Genomic DNA, 22,251 nt, shown 5'->3' on the forward strand with positions numbered 1-22,251 from the left:
TCAACCTCCTGGAGAGTTGACCAGAAGCTAAACTGTGACTTTGGATCAGATAAGTGAGTTGTGATTCTGTGGTGATTGATTCACTGCCATTCCTATTTATAAGACACTAATCATTCTCCACCTGGATGAGTATAATTCCAATACTTAAAAGCTTGACACAATCCAAATACGGAAGCTTGCTTAATTGGCACCCCATTAACTACACCCAAATATTTATTCCCTTCACTTTCAGCAAACAGTGTGTAACATGTATAGAATTCAGCCTGGTTACTCTCACAGGCAATTCTGATAGCACCTCCCAAGCAAAAAAAGGGAAAAGGTAGCAGATGTGTGCTCATTTCCTCTGAATTGCACACCATCATGACTTGGAAATACACTATATTGCTATTCCTTCATCATTACTTAATCCTTTGTAACAATGTGGAAGTAGCTTCACCAAAGATTAGCAGTTCTAGAACGGGACCAAGCAGCAACTCTTACCAGTCCTATTCATATCGTCAAAAGTTAAAGGAATAAAAATTTTAGATCATCTGCTAACTACTTCATAAATGTTAATGGGACCCATGTTTAAATTGATCACAATTTATATTTTATTGACAGGTTCAGGATACAGAGAAAGGGCAATCAAGAATGCAAAGCACCCTTCCTGAGCATAGGGTGTCAATAAAACAAGTAGCAAAGGTTAGTGAAAGTAATCGTGTTTCTGTCTATTGCCTTTTAATTTTAGTCAGGGCAAGGTTATTTTAGAGAGCCAACCTTGCTACTTCTAATTTTTAAATAGATATTTTTGACAACCTTATTCACGTGAAAGTTGTCCTATAATTGGCTGGCCAAAAGCTTTTACAGCTGACTGTGTGTCTGTCAGCTGTCTGCAAAGCAATTTCACTTCAGCACACTGACCTAGAAATTCTAGTGCCCATTCAACAGTCTGCAAACTCTACTGAATGGACACTAGAATTTCTAGCATAGCATAACGGTTAGCACGATGCTGTTACAGCTTGGGGCACTGGAGTTGGGCATTCAATCTCGCATTTGTAAGGAGTCTCTGTACCTCCTCCCTGTAGGATGCTGGGTTTTCTCTGGATCCTCCAGCTTCCTCCCACAGTTCAAAGACATAGGGGTAGGTTAATTGATTGTATATTGTCCCATGATTAGAATAGGGTTAAATCAGGGTTGTTGGTTGCTGGGCAGAGCTGCATCTCTAAATAAATATTGTTTTGGGTGCCTGCCCAATTGCGTCATTTCCACAAGCTTTCAGTGCAACTGGCTGGGTACTTGAAAATATCTCACCTGATAGTCTGTTCTTTGTCCAAGACATGGTTCCAATGTGGGGTAGAGTGAAAAGGCGTGGTTGTCAAATTAACTTGCATGAATAGGTATCTGCTGCGACTGGAATGTGTGACGGTTGGAAGGAGAGGGCAGGGTGGTACAGTGGTAGCCGTTCCAAACCCAGTATTGGTGAATGGTCAGTAGAAGACAAGACCTGGGGTTTTTTAATGGATCAACTGTTGATGTTGAGGAGAGGGTCCAAGTGGTGGAAGCTTGAGGAAAGTGGAGGTAAATAGGACTGATGCGGGAGGGTGGGATAGTAAATTAGAGTAAGGAAATCTGTGCAGTGCTATAAGTGTGGGGTGTGTAATGGTGCAAAATAAATCACTGACTGACTGGAAGGAACTCCCAGTGCACCGCTGCAGTTTCTGAGTGTTTTTAGTGGTTGTTGTAAAGGGAGCATGATCCAAGTTTCCTGTCAAAGCTCCAAAAGGAGCTTTCCAAAGAAAAAACCATTGACTTTTGTCATTGATATAAAAGTTGAACAAGTACACAACTGAACTTGTCATATGTGATCCCACTGAGTCCTGATGAAGGGTCTCGGCCTGAAACATTGACTTTAATTCTTTTGCATAGATGCTGCCTGGTGTCCTGAGTTTCTCCAGCCTTTTGTGTGTTGCTTGGCTTTCCAGCGTCTGCAGATTTTCTCATGTTTGTACATAAATCTGTTTGCTTCCTTTAGTTATTGCTTAATTTCACAATCCATTATTTCATATTTTCCTCCTTTGAAATCTTTAAAGTATTGTAATGTTTTAAAGTGTGCCTAAAGTTAGGAAAGCATAGGTTGGGTAATTATAAGGGATATTAAAAAGGATGCAGATGCTGGAAACCTAAAATAAAAACAGAAGCAGGGAGAGATTAAATGCTGGGGAAAGTCTGCAGGTGAGGAAGCATCCCAGGAAAGAGAAACAGTTAACATTTAATGTTGAAGAACTGCCTGATCCTACTGAGGTTTTCCAGCCTTTGCTTTTATTTCAAATAGGAAGGACCACCTCTTGACAATAGGGGTGATAAACAAGGAACATAGTTCTTGGGTAATATTCATGAGTTAAGTCAAAAAATATGAAATCATCCAGTGCTGTGATATTTTGAATTCACCAAAACTATCATCTAATTTTAAAAGGTGGGTGAACATAAGGAAAGCTATAACCTACAATGAGACCTGGAGAATGGATTCGTCATAATGGTTGTTATTTGGAGCAGCAGACAAAAAAAGGCCAAAGAACCATAATTCCACCAGTGTTTTTTTTGGTTTGTGATCCATGTCTGTCCTAAATTTGCTAATGAAAAGATGGCCAATAAATAAGAAAAGTAGAAGGAAAGACACTTAACAGCACTGATTAATAATGGAAAGCATTATTTCTGCTTGTATTTTGTTTCATGCAGGCACAAATCTAATTCTGTAGTACCATTACCTATTGTTTGCACCTTGTGATTTTATCAAGAGTTGAGATATGACAACTCACTTAAGAAATGTTGAAGTTTCTTTTGATATTAATAACATCTTTTGTCAGATCTTGCATAAACTGTATCAAAGCAATGTCTTTCATTGAAATAGCATTAGAATTGCATGACAATAGCCCAGCAGGCACACTCAAATGGTTCAGTTTAATGTCAGAGAATATAGAGTATACAACCTGAAATTCTTACTCTTCGCAGAGCCCTTCACGAAACAAGAAAGCCCAAAGAATGAATAATGGTATATCAGAACTCCAAAGCCCCTCTCTCGCACGAGCAGAAGCATTAACCCCTGCCCCCCCCAAGTGCACCAGCAGAAGCACCACCCTCCACCTACCATGTAAGCAATAGTAAAAGACCCCAAAGAAATGTTGATCTAGAGTTCATCAAAAACTGCAGCCCATCCTAACACACTGATTATCTCATACAGGCTCTCTCACCAGTGAGGGAGACAGAGGTCATCCTGCAACAACAGGATCAGCAGCTCGCTGTTCCGATATTACAATCTTCTGTGTTGCTTCTTCAAGCACCCCCCCCCCCCCAATCTGGGACCAACAGGCTTTCGCCCTCAGCGAGAGGTAATGCTTGAGAACAAGTGTCTTCTTCCGACAGCAGTGCACACCACTTGCTGTCTCTGTTTCAGTCTCCCACAGCACTTCAGTCAATGAAATCTGTGAATCGGGTCATCCACAGGGTCACTCCAAAAGGCACACATCTTCCAGGCAGTACAGCTAGTGTGAAAACCCACTGCTTTTGGAGATCCGTAATTTGAACTGTAGATCATGGGCTTCAATAGAATCCCAGCCAGCTTGAAAAGAAAAGACACAAGAAAGGAAGAATAAGCTGCTTCCTGAGCGATCTGGAAGAAGTCGCCTGGATCTACAAAAACCACTGGGACCATCTTTCCTAGCTGCTCCCCTTGCTAATTTGGGAGATGGGTAAAAGAAACATCTCATTCCTGATGGAACAGATTACCTCATGAAGACAGATTACTCTTTCAGTTTGACCCTCCAGGAGAAGATGGACTCACTGCTTTGTACTTCAAACTGGGTGTCTCTTGCCAGTCATGTCTCACTCAGGACAGTATTTTCAATGTCAAAGCACGAAGGTTCTCAAGCAGAGTGTTTGGATTTGTTGCAGCTGGGGCTGTTCAAGAGGGCTCTGATGTTCAAAGTCTTGTGTTCTGTGCATGACTTCTTACAACACATAATAATTTGCACCTTTTCTCCTGTGAGAACTTGAGAGTGAGGCCTTATTCCACTGGCAAGTGTTCCAAGACAACTGGAAACCAGCCCTTGGTGCTGGGAAATGATTGCTCAAATATTTGTAACATCCCTGGTCTCTCAGCATGTGCTCACTCATTCTCAGCAAACACGTATACACAAAAAGACCAACACATCCTTGTTCATTACCTTTCTTCACTCCCCTCCATTGCCTGCCCTTCCCTAACCATTCCCACCCTTACCCTCCCCTGTCCTTTGTTCTTTTTTTTGACTGTCACCCAACCACACTTTGGCTGCCCGAAATTCTGAGCCCTCATATCCTGGTTGTTCTCCAACCTTGCTGCTTCTTACGACAAACTTGCCAACATTGATTCTGCGATTTACTTAGAGCAAGTAGTGTTGCTCTTGTAGAAGTCTATCAGAAGTGGATTATGCCTCTGGTAAATTCTTGATATTGGAATTAGCGTATTATTTTCACATGCATTGAGATACAGTGAAAACTTAGTTTTACAAGTCATCCATACTGATGATTTCAAAACACAAGTTTATCAAACAGTACAAACAGAAAAACAATAATAGAATGCAGAATGTAGTGTTAGAACATCGAACATAGAACAGTACAGCACAGTACAGGCCCTTCAGCCCACAATGTTGTGCTGACCCACAAAACCTGCCTCCCATATAAGCCCCCACCTTAGATTCCTGCATATACCTGTCTAGTAGTCTCTTAAACTTTGCTAGTTTATCTCCCTCCACCACTGACTCAGGCAGTGCATTCCACGCACCAACCACTCTCTGAGTGAAAAACCTTCCTCTAATATCCCCCTTGAACTTCCCACCCCTTACTTTAAAGCCATGTCCTCTTGTATTGAGCAGTGGTGCCCTGGGGAAGAGGCGCTGGCTATCCACTCTATCTATTCCTCTTATCTTGTACACCTCTACCATGTCTCCTCTCATCCTCTTCTCCAAAGAGTGAAGCCCTAGCTCCCTTAATCTCTGATCATAATGCATACTTTCTAAACCAGGCAGCATCCTGGTAAATCTCCTCTGTACCCTTTCCAATGCTTCCACATCCTTCCTATAGTGAGGTGACCAGAACTGGACACAGTGCTCCAAGTGTGGCCTAACCAGAGTTTTATAGAGCTGCATCATTACATCACGACTCTTAAACTCTATCCCTCGACTTATGAAAGCTAACACCCCATAAGCTTTCTTAGCTACCCTACCCACCTGTGAGGCAACTTTCAGGGATCTGTGGACATGTACCCCCAGTTCCCTCTGCTCCTCCACACTACCAAGTATCCTGCCATTTCCTTTCTACTCTGCCTTGGAGTTTGTCCTTCCAAAGTGTACCACCTCGCACTTCACCGGGTTGAACTCCATCTGCCACTTCTCAGCCCACTTCTGCATCCTATCAATGTCTCTCTGCAATCTTTGACAATCCTCTACACTATCTACAACACCACCAACCTTTGTGTCGTCTGCAAACTTGCCAACCCACCCTTCCACCCCCACATCCAGGTCGTCAATAAAAATCACGAAAAGTAGAGGTCCCAGAACAGATCCTTGTGGGACACCACTAGTCACAATCCTCCAATCTGAATGTACTCCCTCCACCACCACCCTCTGCCTTCTGCAGGCAAGCCAATTCTGAATCCACCTGGCCAAACTTCCCTGGATCCCATGCCTTCTAACTTTCTGAATAAGCCTACCGTGTGGAACCTTGTCAAATGCCTTACTAAAATCCATATAGATCACAGCCACTGCACTACCCTCATCTGTATGCCTGGACACCTCCTCAAAGAACTCTATCAGGCTTGTTAGACATGATCTGCCCTTCACAAAGCCATGCTGATTGTCCCTGATCAGACCATGATTCTCCAAATGCCTATAGATCCTATCTCTAAGAACCTTTTCCAACAGCTTTCCCACCACAGACGTAAGGCTCACTGGTCTATAATTACCCGGACTATCCCTACTACCTTTTTTGAACTAAGGAACAACATTCGCCTCCCTCCAATCCTCCGGTACCATTCCCGTGGACAATGAGGACATAAAGATCCTAGCCAGAGGCTCAGTGATCTCTTCTCTCGCCTTGTGGAGCAGCCTGGGGAATATTCTGTCAGGCCCCGGGGACTTATCTGTCCTAATGTATTTTAACAACTCCAACACCTCCTCTCCCTCAATATCAACATGCTCCAGAACATGAACCTCACTCATTGTCCTCACCATCATCAAGTTCCCTCTCATTGGTGAATACCGAAGAGAAGTATTCATTGAGGACCTCGCTCACTTCCACAGCCTCCAGGCACATCTTCCCACCTTTATCTCTAATCAGTCCTACCTTCACTCCTGTCATCCTTTTTTCTTCACATAATTGAAGAATGCCTTGGGGTTTTCCTTTACCCTACTTGCCAAGGCCTTCTCATGCCCCCTTCTTGATCTTCTCAGCCCCTTCTTAAGCTCCTTTCTTGCTTCCCTATATTTCTCAATACAGGGACAGAGTGCAGTGCAGGTAGACAGTAGGTTGCAAGGGCCACGGTGAGGTAGATTGTGAGCAAGAGTTCATCTTTAAAGGTCAAGAGGTCTCTTGAAGAGAATTGTAACACAGGGATAGAACCGGTCCTTGAGCCTGGTGGTACAGGTTTTCAAGCTTTTGTATCTTTTCCAATAGGAAGGGGAAAGAGGAGAGAATTTCCAAGGTGGGTGGGATCTTTGATTATGCTGGCTGCTTTTCCGAGGGCGTGAGTTGTTGAGAAGAGTCCATGGAGGGGAGGTAGCTTACTGATGGACTGAGCTGTATCCATAAATCCACGCAATTTCTTGCAGTCTTGGTCAGAGCAGTTGCCGTGCCAAGTTGTGATGCATCTAGATGGGAAATATCCAAGGGTGTATCTATAAAAATTATTGAGGGTCATTGGGGATATGTTGAATTTGCTTTGTCTTCAGAGGCTGTCAAGATGTTGGTGTGTTTTCTTGGCTATAGTATGGTTGGACCCCAAGACAATGACCCCAAGCATAAAGCCAAAGCTGCACAAGAATGGCTTATAAACAACAAAGTTAATATATGGAACATAGAAATCTACAGCACATTACAGGTCCTTTGACCCACAATGTTGTGCTGACCAAGTAACCCTACTCTAGAAACTGCCTAGAATTTCTCTAGCTCATAGCCCTCTATTTTTCTAAACTCCATATACCTAAGAGGCTCTTAATAAAACTATTTTGTATCTGCTTCCACCACCGCCACCGGCAGTGTATTCCACACACCCACCACTCTCTGTAGAAAAATTTACCCCTGACATCCCCTCGATAGCTATTTCCAAGCACTTGTGTTAGCCATTTCAGCCATGGGAAAAAGCCTCTGGCTATCCACATAATCAATGCCGCTCATTGTCTTGTACACCTCTATCAGGTCACCTCTCATCCTCTGTCGCTTCTTTCTTTCTTTCTTTTTAAATCTTTTTATTGAGTAAGTATACAAAAAAGGTAAGCCATATAAACATTAATACAATGTTAAAGTACAATAAAATTCCAAAAGATAACAATACCAAAAAGAAAATACTACAAACAATGTAATTTAAGCATAAGAAACCAAGATAACATAATAGTATACTAGATTTTATATATATCAATGGAAAAAAAAGAAAAAAAAAACCCCCAAAAAAAAACCCACCGTGCAACTACCTAAAAGCAAAGCAAAGCAATGGGCTAACTTGAAACCAAACAGAGTTAAACTTAAAATCACGTCCTCAATCCCGACCTCCATTAAAACAGTGAAAAAAAAACAAGAAGGGTAAATATTACATTAAATGAAAATATCGAATAAAAGGTCCCCAAATCTGTTCAAATTTAAATGAAGAATCATAAAGGTTACTTCTAATTTTCTCCAGATTCAAACATAAAATCGTCTGAGAAAACCAAAAAAAGGTAGTTGGAGCATTAAGCTCTTTCCAATGTTGTAAAATACATCTTTTCGCCATTAAAGTAAGAAATGCAATCATTCTACGGGCTGAAGGGGAAAGATTACTAGAAATTTTAGGTAGTCCAAAGATAGCAGTAATAGGGTGAGGAGAGATATCTATATTTAATACCTTAGAAATAATATTGAAAATATCTCTCCAAAAAGTTTCCAAAGTAGGGCAAGACCAAAACATATGAGTTAAAGAGGCTATCTGCCCCGAACATCTATCACAGAAAGGATTAATATGCGAGTAAAAACGCGCTAACTTATCTTTGGACATATGTGCTCTATGAACCACTTTAAATTGAATTAGGGAATGTTTAGCACAAATAGAGGAAGTATTAACTAATTGTAAAATCTGCCCCCAATCATCCACAGAAATGGTAAGCCCCAATTCCTGTTCCCAATCTACCCTAATCTTATCAAATGGAGCTTTCCTAAGTTTCATAATAATATTATAAATCATAGCCGATGCACCTTTCTGACATGGATTAAGGTTAATTATCGAATCTAAAATATATATAGGAGGAAGCATTGGAAAGGAAGAAAGTATAGTACTTAGGAAATTTCTAACTTGTAAATATCTAAAAAAATGTATTCTTGATAAGTTATATTTATTAGATAATTGTTCAAAAGACATAAGGGAACCATCTAAAAATAAATCCAAAAACCGTAAAATACCCTTAGTCTTCCAAGTTTGAAAAGCGCGATCCGTAAAAGAGGGAGGAAAAAATATGTTGCCTAAAATAGGAATCGCTAACCCGAATTGATTAAGATCAAAAAATTTTCTGAATTGAAACCAAATGCGCAAAGCATATTTAACTATCGGGTTAGAGACCTGCTTAAGGCGTTTCGAATCAAAAGGAAGAGAGGAACCTAAAATAGAACCAAGTGTATAACCCTGAACAGATTGTAATTCCAATGCTACCCATTTAGGAATAGATAGTATGTCCCGGTCAAGTAACCAAAATTTCATATGTCGAATATTAATAGCCCAATAATAAAATCTAAAGTTAGGTAATGCTAAACCTCCATCTCTCTTAGCTTTCTGTAAATGTATTTTACCCAGTCTCGGATTCTTATTCTGCCAAATAAATGAAGAAATTTTAGAGTCAACTTTATCAAAAAAAGATTTAGGAACGAAAATTGGTAATGCCTGAAACACATATAAAAATTTTGGCAAAAAAAACATCTTAACTGCATTAATACGACCAATCAAAGTTAAATATAAGGGAAACCATTTAGATGAAAGTTGAGTAATATGGTCTATTAATGGTAAAAAGTTAGTCTTAAATAAATCTTTATGTTTACAAGTAATTTTAATCCCAAGATATGAAAAGTAATTATTAATCAATTTAAATGGAAATTTATAATATAAGGGAAGATGTTTATTAATCGGAAAAAGTTCACTCTTACTAAGATTTAATTTATAACCTGAGAAAAGACCAAATTGTGCTAATAACTCTAAAACAGCAGGAATGGATCTCTCAGGATTAGAAATATATAAAAGTAAATCATCAGCATAGAGTGATAATTTATGGGACTTTAATCCCCGAGTTATCCCAGTAATATTTGAAGATTCTCGAATAGCAATTGCAAGAGGTTCTAATGCAATATCAAATAATAGGGGACTAAGAGGACAGCCTTGTCGAGTACCACGAAAGAGAGGAAAAAAAGGTGAGTTTAAGGAGTTAGTACGAACCGAGGCTACAGGGGAGTGATATAACAGTTTAATCCAGGATATAAATTTCAAGCTAAAATTAAACATTTCAAGCACCTTAAATAAATAAGGCCATTCTACTCTATCAAAAGCTTTCTCGGCATCTAAAGAAATAACACACTCAGGAACATTTTGTGAGGGAGTATAAACGATATTTAACAATGTACGAATATTATAAAAAGAGTAACGACCTTTAATAAAACCCGTTTGGTCTTCCGAAATAATAGAAGGAAGTACTTTTTCTAGTCTATTTGCTAATAACTTAGAAAAAACTTTAGAATCAACATTTAATAAAGATATTGGTCTATAAGATGCACATTGAGCAGGGTCTTTATCCTTCTTTAGTATTAAAGAAATTGATGCTCTATTAAAAGATTCCGGAAGTTTACCAAGTTTCAAAGAAGCCTCAAAAACCTTATAGAGCCAAGGAATCAATAAAGAAGCAAAACATTTATAAAATTCAACGGTAAACCCATCAGGGCCAGGAGCTTTCCCCAGATTCATAGAAAAAATAACATTCTTAATCTCATCCATTGTAATGGAAGTATCTAATAAAGAAGACATATCCTGTGAAATCTGAGGGAAGTCTAACTTATCTAAAAAATCATTCATATATTTAGAATCTCGAGGAGACTCTGATTGATATAAAGAAGAATAAAAATCACAAAAGGTTTGATTAATCCCCACATGATCCAATATCAATCGATCATTTTGGTTATAAATCTGATTGATTTGAGATTTAACATAATTAGATTTCAATTGATTAGCCAGCAGCTTGCCAATTTTATCACTGTGAACATAAAAATCACTTCTTGTTTTCTTTAATTGGTTTACAATCGAGGACGAGAGTAGTAAACTGTGTTCCATTTGAAGTTCAGTTCTTTGTTTGTATAGCTCCTCAGAAGGAGCCATAACATATTTCTTATCAATTTCTTTAATCTTGTCCACAATTGCCATCTCCTCCTGCTTCTGTTTCTTCCTCAAAGCAACGGAATACGAAATAATCTGACCCCGAATATAGGCTTTAAAAGTGTCCCAAAGAGTGTTAACCGAAATATCTTCTGTATGGTTAATTGTAAAAAAAAGCTCAATCTGTTCATTCATAAAATTAACAAAGTCCGAGTCCTGAAGCAACAGCGAATTAAAACGCCATTGTCTATTGTTTGGTATATTGGCCATAATTTTAATAGAAAGCTTAAGTGGAGCATGATCCGAAATGGTTATAGAATCATAATCACATTTAATCACTGAAGGAATGAGACGAGAATCAATGAAAAAATAATCAATTCTTGAATAGGAATGATGAACATGTGAAAAGAAGGAAAAATCTTTTTCCTGAGGATGCAGAAAACGCCAAATGTCCGTCGACCCAGAATCAGAAAGGAAAAAATTAATCAAATTTGCAGATTTATTAGGTAAAGTCCGTAAAGGAGCCGAACGGTCCAAAGCTGGAGATAAACAGGTATTAAGATCTCCGCCCCAAATCAATGAAAACTCGTTCAAATTCGGAAACTGATCAAACAATGATTTATAAAATTCCGGACAATCCATATTAGGAGCATAAACATTAACCAAAACTACTTTTTTATTAAATAGTAAACCACTAACCAGTAAAAATCTACCATTCGGATCAGAGATAATATCCTGTTGTATAAAAGTAACTGAGAAGTCTATAAAAATAGAGACGCCTCGAATCTTAGCATTGGAGTTCGAATGAAATTGTTGTCCCTTCCAGAATTTGAAAAAACGTAGTCTGTCCCCCCTCCGTACATGGGTCTCTTGTAAAAATAAAATTTGTGCTTTAAGTCTCCGGAACACTTTAAAAACTTTTTTCCTTTTAATAGGATGATTAAGACCATTAGTATTCCAGGAGACAAAATTAATAATAGACTCCATAAATCCTAAAGTCAACCCATAACAAGGAGGATTGACAATAGGCGCGACCCACAAACCCGGAGAGGAAACAGAACATACAAAAGATACCGGGGAAAAGGACGCAACCAATACTTCAATAATGTATATAGCCCAAAGAGAAACAAACTAAAACGTGAAGCCCCTCCCACCACCCCCCACCCCAAGACCCCAAGGCGAAATCTAAAGCAGACCCGCCAGAAAGAAGCAAGCGCTAAAACTACCCCCATGACTTCCGGTATACGCTCCCTAAAAAAAAGGTATAAATATGAAAAGGGTCAGCTAATTGTAAAACAGTAAAAAAATAAGTAAAAAAAAGTTAGCTCAATTAAAATACACACAGAACAGAACAAAAGCCGGAAAGTATATATTAAAAAAAAACCACAATAAACCTCAAACTCATGAATAGACACAGCAACAAAAAAAAATAGGATTATTAACATAAAATGATTATAAAAAGCAAAACAGAATAAAATTTAAAAAAAACTACAAAATTTAAGGCCGCACAGGAAATACGTAAGATGACAAAAGGGAAGTAACCACTCAGAATCCCCTGGGAAAAGAAAGAAATGACGCAGTTAAAAAGAAAGTTTAGCAGCCATATTAAGAAATCGAAAGTAAACTTTTCTGCCCAAATAGGGCACAGAAAAGTTAAAACCAACCAATTCTCTGTCGCTTCAAGGAGAAAAGGCCAAATTCACTCAACCATCTAGGCAACATCCTTACAAATCTTCTCTGCGCACTCTATAGTATCCACCTCCTTCCTGTAGTGAGGTGACCAGAACTGAACACAGTACTCCAAGTGGGGTCTGACCAAGGTCTTGTATAGCTGTAACATTACCTCAGGGCTCTTGAGCTCAATCCCACTGTTCGGTTCTTTGCAGAAATGGGACCTGCTCTCAGGGCCTCACGACTGGCTGCTTTTCAATATGCTAAAGATGCAGCCTGGAAAAGTAGTGCGCCTTCAGGGTGTCAGATTTTTGTGGCTCTGGAGGTAGGCGGATTCGAGGCCGGTGCCACCTCTGGATGTGTCGTGGGAGTACTTGGAAGTTTGAAAGTGGCGAGTTGGCTATGTGCCCAGAGACCTGAGTTCTTTGGGCACAGAGCTCAGAAAAAGTGATGCAACAGGCTTCTAACACCATAAATCAGCAAGTTGTTTTGTTATGTCTCCCCTATCGCTGTGAAACAGGGACACCCTTTTCCGTTACGAGGAAGTGAGAGAGCCTGTGGTATGTTGAATTACCGGGTAAGCGAGTAGTCTTTGGGGTACTGCAAGTCTGTGTCTTTATTGATGTCTTGCTGCAAGCTTGAGTGCTCGGTGGGGGAGGGGGGGTTGTTGCTTTGCTGCTGCTTATGCATGGGAGGGGAGAGTTGGTTGGGAGGGCTTTGGTGTTCTAACATTTAATTCATTCTTCGGGACACACCTCTGTTTTTGTGGATGTTTGCGAAGAAGAAGAATTTCAGGATGTATATTGTATGCATTTCTCTGATATTAGATGTACCTATTGAAATACTGAATGCCAACACACCATACACCTTCTTAACAGCACTGTCAACCTGCACAGCAGCTTTGAGTGCCCTGTGGACATAGACCCCAAGATCCCTCAGATCTTCCACACTGCCAAGAGTCTCTTTAATATTGCATTCTGTCTTCAAATTTGACCTACCAAAATGAACTACTTCACATTTATCTGGTTTGAAGTCCATCTGCCACTTCTCAGCCCAGTTCTGCATCCTTTCGTTGTCCCTCTATAACATTTGACAACCCTCCAGACTATCCACAACACCCAACCTTTGTGTCATCAGCAAACTTACTAACCCACCATTCTTCTTCTTCTTCCAGGTCATTTATAAAAATGACAAAGAGGAGGGGTCCCAGAACAGAACCCTGCAGAACACCACTGGTCACTGATCTCCATGCAGAATGCAAACCAGCTACAACCTCCCTTTGCCTGCTGTAGACAAGCCAATTCTGAATCCACAAAGCAAGGTCTCCTTGGACCCATGCCTCCTTACTTTCTGAAGGAGCCTTGCATGGGGAACCTTATCAAATGCCTTACTGAAATCCATATGCACTACATCCACTGCTCTACCTTCATCGGTGTGTTTTGTTACATCGGCAAAGAATTCATTTAAGCTTGTAAGGCATGGCCTGCCCTTGACAAAGCCATGCTGACTATCCCTAATCAGATTGTCTCTCCAAATACTCATAAATCCTGCCTTTCAGGATCTTCTCCAACAACTTGCCCACCACTAAAGTCAGACTCACTGGTCTGTAATTTCCTGGGTTATCTCTATTCCCTTTCTTGAACAAGGGAACAACTTTGCATCCCTTCAATTCTCAGGACTTATCTAATTTAAATGCTTTTCAAGAGCTCCAGCACATCCTCTTTCTTAATGTCTACATGCTCAAGCATTTCAGTCCACTGTAGGTCATCCCCACAATTGCCAAGGTCTTTTTCCCTGGTGAATACTGAAGCAAAGTATTCATTAAATACCTCCACTACCTACTCTGACTCCATGCACACGTTTCCACTATTGCACCTGATTGGTCCTATTCTCACATGGCTCATCCTCTTGCTTTTCACGTACTTGTAGAATGCCTTGAGAATTTTTCTTAATCCTACTCACCAGGGTCTTCCCGTAGCCCCTTCTGGGGCTCCTAAATTCCATTCTTAAGCTTCTCCCTAGCAACCTTGTCATTTTCTGGAGCTCTAATGGAACCTAGCTTTTCTTCTCAACTAGATTTTCTACATCCTTTTTATACCATGGTTCTTTAACCCTACCATCCTTCTCCTGCCTCAATGGAACTTCTGCAGAACTCCATGCAAAAGTTCCCTGAACATTTGCCACATTTCTGCCATGCATTTCCCCGAGAATATCTGTGCCCAATTTATGCTCCCAGTTTCCTGCCTAATAGCATCATATTTTCCACTACCCCAATTAACTGTTTTTGCAAATTGTCCGCTCCTTTTCCTCTCCAGCGTTGTGGTGAAGGAGATAGAGTTGTGATCACTACCTCCAAATTGCTCTCCTACTGAGAGATCTTGACACCTGACCAGTTTCATTTCCCAGTACCAGATCAAGTACAGCCTCTCCTCTAGTTAGCTTATCTAACTAGAGGATCTAACTAGTTGGCATCAGGTAACCTTCCTGTACACACTTAACAAACTCCACCCCATCTAAACCCCTTTTGCTAAAGAGATGCCAATCAATATTAGTGAAGTTTAAAATCTCCCATCACAACAACCGTATTATTATTGCAGTGTTCCACAATCTGCCTCCCTATCTGCTCCTCAATATCCTTGTTACTATTGGGAGGGGGGGGTTCCATATATGTTTTTTAAAAAAAAAAGCACCCTGTAATTCTTAGTAGGTCGGGTAGCATCTGTGGAAGCAATCACTCAGCATGACGTCCTGACGAAGGGTAGGGTTCCGGCCCGACACATTGACTAATTGTTTCCATGGATGCTGCCTGACCTGCTGAGTTCCTCCAGTGTGTTGAGTGTTGCTTTGACCCCAGCATTTGCAGAATATTTTGTTTACCCAGTAGTTCTTGCCCCTTTCCTGTTCTGATTTCCACCCCCACTGACTCAGTAGACCATCCCTCCATGACTTCCTCCTTTTCTGTAGCTGTGACACCATCCCTAATTAGCAATGCCACACCCCCCACCTCTTTTGCCTCTCCCTCTGTTCTTTTTGAAACATCTAAACCCTGCCATTCCTGCTCCTGAGACATCCAAGTCTCTATAGTGGCCACAAAGTCATAGTTCCACGTATTGATCCACATATTAATATCCTGGGGTGGCCAAGTCAGAGCCCAGACCTCTATCTAATTGAGAATTTGTGGCTGGACTTGAAAAGGGCTATTCACTCACGATCCCCATGCAATCTGACAGAGCTTGAGCAATGTTTTTAAAGAAGAATGGAGAAAAATCAGTTTCCAGATTTGCGAGGCTGATAGAGACCTATCTGCACAGACTCAAGGCTGTAATTGCTGCTAAAGGTACATGTACTAAATATTGACTTGAAGGGGATGAATACTTGTGCAATCAGTTATTCTGTGTTTTATACTTGTAATTGATCAGATCATTTTGTAGACATCTGTTTTCACTTTGGTACAAAAGAGTCTTTCTGTTGATCAGTGTCAAAAAAAAAGCCAAGTTAAATCCACTGTGATTTCAATGTTGTAAAACGATAAAACATGAACATTTCCAAAGGGAGTGAATACTTTTTATAGGCACTGTAACTCATTCACAACACACAAAATAATATTACCACAAATAAATAGCACCTTATTATTTGTTAATTTATGAGGCAAGTTAAAAAATAAACAGTATAATGCTACTGGTGCTTCATACGTCATGAGACATCAGCGGAACTAATACATGGTGAGTTTTTAAACAGACCATAAGAATTCAGACTTGGAGTGGGCATAAACATCCTGCTGCATCTTAAATTTTCCAGTCCAGTGTCCCAAGTGTGGAGAATATCCTCTTGGGCATTCTACATGACTTTAGATTCTGTTAATCATTGTACATGGCACCAGCATGCTTTCGAACTAATCTTCCAACGATATACTGTATCTGTTCTAACAGCGAATTCTGAGTCTAAAGGATCTTCAACCTGAAGTCTTAACTCCTTTCTCCTCTATAGTTGTTGCATGACAAACTGAGTGCTTCCAGCATTCATGTTTTTGAAATCTGTTTGAATTGACATTTTAATAACTGACATCACAACTGCATTAATGTTGAATAATGCTATTCAATATTATAACTTTGGCATAATGTCACAGCTGTATTTATAAATAAATAAATCCGCAATCAAAAATGACAGAACTTGCTTCTGACTGTAGTGCTGATAAAAATGGAACACTCAGGCAAAAATACAATCAAGTTAACAGTGATTAAATTTGTTAACTTCTGCTGTAAACTACCTTGGTCAGAACAGCCACGAAGGGCGTAAGTATATTGATACAATGCTTTTTTTTTACCAGCGTGCACAGTAGGTGTGTTGGTCTTCAGTTTTGCACTGCTGCATTTGTAAATCAGTCCTTTTGAGATGCAAATTGAGCCAGAACATTTTTTTTGCTTCGATTATAACCTGCTATTTAGTAATGATAAATCATAACTGATGCTACAGCAGAGAAAATTTACTAACTTAATATATGGTAATTCAGCACTGGAGGAAATCTACCCAGATTTGATATTTTTATTGAATATTAGACAACTGGGTGACCCGTTGGGGCACCCTTTGAGAGAAAGGTAGTGCAGTCTGATGTGACCGGAATGAACATTAAATTTTCCTGAATCCTATTGCTATTGCCTTGCTTTGGAAATTAAAGAAGAAAACTCAGTTTTTTAAAAAAGAAAGGCGCGTAGCAAGACCAAATACAGCCCCTCCTCGTTTAATGAAGGACACTTTTGATGACAACATTTCTGGTTGATCTGCCACCTGTCAAGAATACTCTTAACGTTTTCATTTCTTTTTCTCTGGCTTAAAGCCACATGCTGCTGACCATGCTGGAATACCGGTTTCTCCAGATAAATCAACACATTCTCCATGGTTTGGCCTTGTACCTTATGTATAGTCATAGCAAAGCATGACTGTATCGGGAACTGGCTCCACTGAAGAGCGACATCTTCCCCTTCTGATAAATTGAGAGTAATTCTTAAGATCATGGCAATGTCATTTTTGAACGCACCAATGTTTATCTTTGCTACGATGAGATTGTCGTGCAGTTCTTCCACCATCATTCGCATTCCATTGCAAAGCCTTGGTAGATCCAAGTTCCTGTTTGAAATGATGGGAGATCCCCTCTTCAATTCCAGTTTATGTGGTGGCAATCCAGAGAGTTGGACCGAATCAAGGAATTCTGTTGGTAAATGAGTGGCATTAGCTCCTTCACTTACCGCATTGAAGGAACAGTATTCTTTCATGATTCCAGGGAAGCGTCTAATGCATGTGGAGTTTATTTCTCACATTATTTCATTGAGAGGAACCAAGATGGAATTCCTCGGGAACAGTTCTGCGGGATTGTCAGTACATTCTTCCATAGTTTTTGGCAGAATCATATCTTCAGGTCATTGGATTTCATTGTTTTCATTTTTCTCAATCTTGTCTTCTGCAACATCCAGTAAGAACTCAGAATATCGTCCTTCTCCCTCACTCAATCGCATGTTTCTCTTCAATTGAAACTTGATGAAGCTTCTCCATAAGTAGGATTTTTTTATGCATGAATTCTCGACAGCATCATTTCCTCATTTCACAACTGCTAGAAGCTGATGGAAATCGCCACAGCAAATGGTTAAAATACCCCCAAAGGCCTCATTCTTGCCGCATACATCATGAGGAGTCCACTCCACAGCTTCGAAGCTGCCCCCTCAAATCATGGGGCACTCATCCCAGACAATAAGCCTCGCATTTCGGAGTAAAGTTGCAGTACAGGTTTCCCCCACCATCTGAAAGTAGAGCGTTTCTATGAAACGGTTTGTAAGCCGGAATGTGGTAAAGCGAAGAAGCAGTTACCATGTATTTATATGGGGAAAGTTTGTGAGCGTTCGCAGACCCAAAAATAACCTATCAAGTCATGCCAAATAACACATAAAACCTAAAATAACAGTAACATATAGTAAAAGCAGGAATGATACGATAAAGGTAGGTAGGTTCGTTCACCAGCAACTTTGATGTGTGCTGCTTAGGTTTGGTAGCATGGTTCGGGAGAGTTTAAACTAATTTGCAAGGGCGATGGGACCCAGAGCGATAGAGCAGTGAAAGAAGTGCATGGAGTAAAGCCAGATCTAACATATAAAGAGGCTTTGAGGAAAGAGAAGCAGAATAAACGGTGTAAAGACAGTAAAGTAGAAGGGCTGAAGTGTGTGTACCTCAATGCAAGAAGCATCAGGAACAAAGGTGATGAACTGAGAGCTTGGATACATACATGGAATTATGATGTAGTGGCCATTACAGAGACTTGGCTGGCACCAGGGCAGGAATGGATTCTCAATATTCCTGGATTTCAGTGCTTTAAAAGGGATAGAGAGGGCGGAAAAAGGGGAGGAGGGGTGGCATTACTGGTCAGGGATACTATTACAGTTACAGAAAGGGTGGGTAATGTAGCAGGATCCTCTTTTGAGTCAGTATGGGTGGAAGTCAGGAACAGGAAGGGAGCAGTTACTCTACTGGGGGTATTCTATAGGCCCCCTGGTAGCAGCAGAGATAGAGGAGCAGATTGGGAGGCAGATTTTGGAAAGGTGCAAAAATAACAGGGTTGTTGTCATGGGTGACTTTAACTTCCGTAATATTGATTGGCACCTGATTACTTCTAAGGGTTTAGATGGGGCAGAGTTTAAGTGTGTCCAGGATGTGTGTGACAGGCCCACTAGGGGAAATGCCATACTGGATCTAGTAGTAGGTAATGAACCGGGTCAGGTCATAGATCTCTCAGTGGGTGAGCATCTGGGGGACAGTGACCACTGCTCCCTGGCCTTTAGCATTATCATGGAAGTGGATAGAATCAGAGAGGACAGGAAATTTTTAAATGGGGAAGGGTAAGTTTTGAGGCTATAAGGCTAGAACTTGTGGGTGTGAATTGGGATGATGTTTTTGCAGGGAAATGTGCTATGGACATGTGGTCGATGTTTAGAGATCGCTTGCAGGATGTTAGGGATAAATTTATCCTGGTGAGGAAGATAAAGAATGGTAGGGTGAAAGAACCATGGGTGACAAGTGAGGTGTTAAAATCTAGTCAGGTGGAAGAAGGCAGCATACATGAGGTTTTGGAAGCAAGGATCAGATGGGCCTATTGAGGAATATAGGGAAGCAAGAAAGGAGCTTAAGAAGGGGCTGAGAAGAGCAAGAAGGGGGCATGAGAAGGCCTTGGTGAGTAGAGTAAAGGAAAACCCCAAGGCGTTCTTCAATTAAGTGAAGAACAAAAGGGGACAGGAGTGAAGGTAGGACTGATTAGAGATAAAGATGGGAAGATGTGCCTGGAGGCTGTAGAAGTGAGCGAGGTCCTCAATGAATACTTCTGTTTGGTATTCACCAATGAGAAGGAACTTGATGATGGTGAGGACAATATGAGTGAGGTTGATGTTCTGGAGCATGTTGATATTAAGGGAGAGGAGGTGTTGGAGTTGTTAAAATACATTAGGATGGACAAGTCCCCAGGGCCTGATGGAATGTTTCCCAGACTGCTCCACAAGCGAGGGAAGAGATTGCTGAGCCTCTGGCTAGGATCTTTATGTCCTCGTTGTCCACGGGAATGGTACCGGAGGATTGGAGGGAGGCGAATGTTGTCCCCTTGTTCAAAAAAGGTAGTAGGGATAGTCCGGGTAATTATAGACCAGTGAGCCTTACGTCTGTGGTGGGAAAGCTGTTGGAAAAGATTCTTAGAGATAGGATCTATAGGCATTTAGAGAATTGTGGTCTGATCGGGGACAGTCAGCATGGCTTTGTAAAGGGAAGATCATGTCTAACAAACCTGATAGAGTTCTTTGAGGAGGTGACCAGGCATATAGGTGAGGTTAGTGCAGTGGATGTGATCTATATGGATGGTTCCACAGGGTAGGCTTATTCAGAAAGTCAGAAGGCATGGGATCCAGGGAAGTTTGGCCAGGTGGATTCAGAATTGGCTTGCCTACAGAAGACAGAGGGTCGTGGTGGAGGGAGTACATTCGGATTAGAGGGTTGTGACTAGTGGTGTCCCACAAGGATAGATTCTGGGACCTCTACTTTTCGTGATTTTTATTAATGACCTAGATGTTGGGGTAGAAGGGTGGGTTGGCAAGTTTGCAGACGACACAAGGGTTGGTGGTGTTGTAGATAGTGTAGAGGATTGTTGAGGATTGCAGAGAGACATTGATAGGATGCAGAAGTGGGCTGAGAAGTGGCAGCTGGAAGTTCAACCTGGAGAAGTGTGAAGTGGTACACTTTGGAAGGACAAACTCCTAGGCAGAGTACAAAGTAAAAGCTAGGATACTTGGTAGTGTGAAGGAGCAGAGGGATCTGGGGGTACATGTCCACAGATCCCTGAAAGTTGCCTCACAGGTGGATAGGGTAGTTAAGAAAGCTTATGGGGTGTTAGCTTTCATAAGTCGAGGGATAGAGTTTAAGAGTCGTGATGTAATGATGCAGCTCTATAAAACTCTGGTTAGGCCACACTTGGAGCACTGTGTCCAGTTCTGGTCGCCTCACTATAGGAAGGATGTGGAAGCATTGGAAAGGATACAGAGGAGATTTACCAGGGTGCTGCCTGGTTTAGAGAGTATGCATTATGATCAGAGATTAAGAGAGCTAGGTCTTTACTCTTTGGAGAGAAGGAGGATAAGAGGAGACATGATAGAGGTGTACAAGATAATAAGAAGAATAGATAGGGAATTGCCAGCGCCTCTTCCCCAGGGCACCACTGCTCAATACAAGAGGACATGGCTTTAAGGTAAGGGGTGGGAAGTTCAAGGGGGATATTAGAGGAAGGTTTTTTACTCAGAGGGTGGTTGGTGCGTGGAATGCACTGCTTGAGTCAGTGGTGGAGGCAGATACACTAGTGAAGTTTAAGAGACTACTAGACAGGTATATGGAGGAATTTAAGGTGGGGACTTGTATGGGAGGCAGGGTTTGAGGGTTGGCACAACATTGTGGGCCAAAGGGCCTGTACTGTGCTGTACTATTGTATGTTCTATAAATACACAGCCTATATAAAGTAGAAATACTTTTCCACAATCATTGCCTGAACTGTTCTCTGTAGTGAAAATCTCACACAAGTGGTCTTGGCAGAAACACAGTGCAAGCGCCGTCCGCAAAAACACGGCACAAGCGCTCTCCAGTAACCTTTAAGCTGTGAAGCTGCCAAATCATACCAAATAACACGTAAAAGTACACAGCTGATATAAAGTAGAAATAATGTATGTATAGTGTAGTATCACTTAGGGAATCGGGAAGACATAGAGAACACTGATGATGGTGTGTTAGACTGAGTTGTTGGAGTTTGGGTGGTGCAGTGGCCCCCACCCTCTGGGCCACCGACCCAATACCGATCCGCGAAGCATGCAGGGATACAGTGGTAGCCGGGAGGTACACAGCACGTCTTTAAGAAAAAAGCCGAAATAAACAAGCTAATTAATTAGGTGCTGCCTGGCACATAATTGTCGGCCCAGATTAGAGGCGACGGAATCGGCAATCACCTCTGATCTGGGTCGACGTTTACGTGCCGGGCGGCACCTAATTAATTAGCATGTTTATTTCGGCTGTTTTCTTAAAGATGTGCTGAGTGCCTCCCAGCTACTGCTGCATTCTCTGCAAATCGGTATCTGTCCGCGGCCTAGGGGTTGGGGTGTTGGGACACTGAGGTGTCATTTAGTCGTCGTCTCTTTCCATTAGGGCAGGCAGCTCATCTTTTCCTATGACTGCTGAGCCTTGCGCATTTATCTATCATACAGTTCTTTGTAAGGACTCAAACCATCTTGCAAATATGCACTAAACCGACGTACCCTTTCAAAATTAAAGTCCTACTTCATCATTACTCATTCGGTTTCGATTGTTATCCTTTCCTCTTCCAATTGCATCAGCTCTTCATTTATCAGTTCTTGGTCATGGGATGCCAAAACCTCTTCAACGTCAGCTTCTACAAGCCAAACTCACTTTGTCCT

General features: G+C 41.0%; 1 protein-coding gene across 1 annotated transcript in view; it reads left to right on the plus strand.

Moving 5' to 3' along the window:
• The window catches only part of rec114 (REC114 meiotic recombination protein), a 51,473-nt gene that overhangs the window by 23,963 nt on the left and 5,259 nt on the right, over positions 1 to 22,251 (plus strand). Inside the window, exon 5 of the mRNA XM_063070215.1 lies at positions 601 to 681. Coding sequence (XP_062926285.1) covers positions 601 to 681 — 81 coding nt within the window. The remainder of the gene's footprint in view (positions 1 to 600; positions 682 to 22,251) is intronic.

The sequence above is a fragment of the Mobula hypostoma genome, chromosome 18 (assembly GCF_963921235.1).
Source record: "Mobula hypostoma chromosome 18, sMobHyp1.1, whole genome shotgun sequence".
Lineage (NCBI taxonomy): Eukaryota > Metazoa > Chordata > Chondrichthyes > Myliobatiformes > Myliobatidae > Mobula > Mobula hypostoma.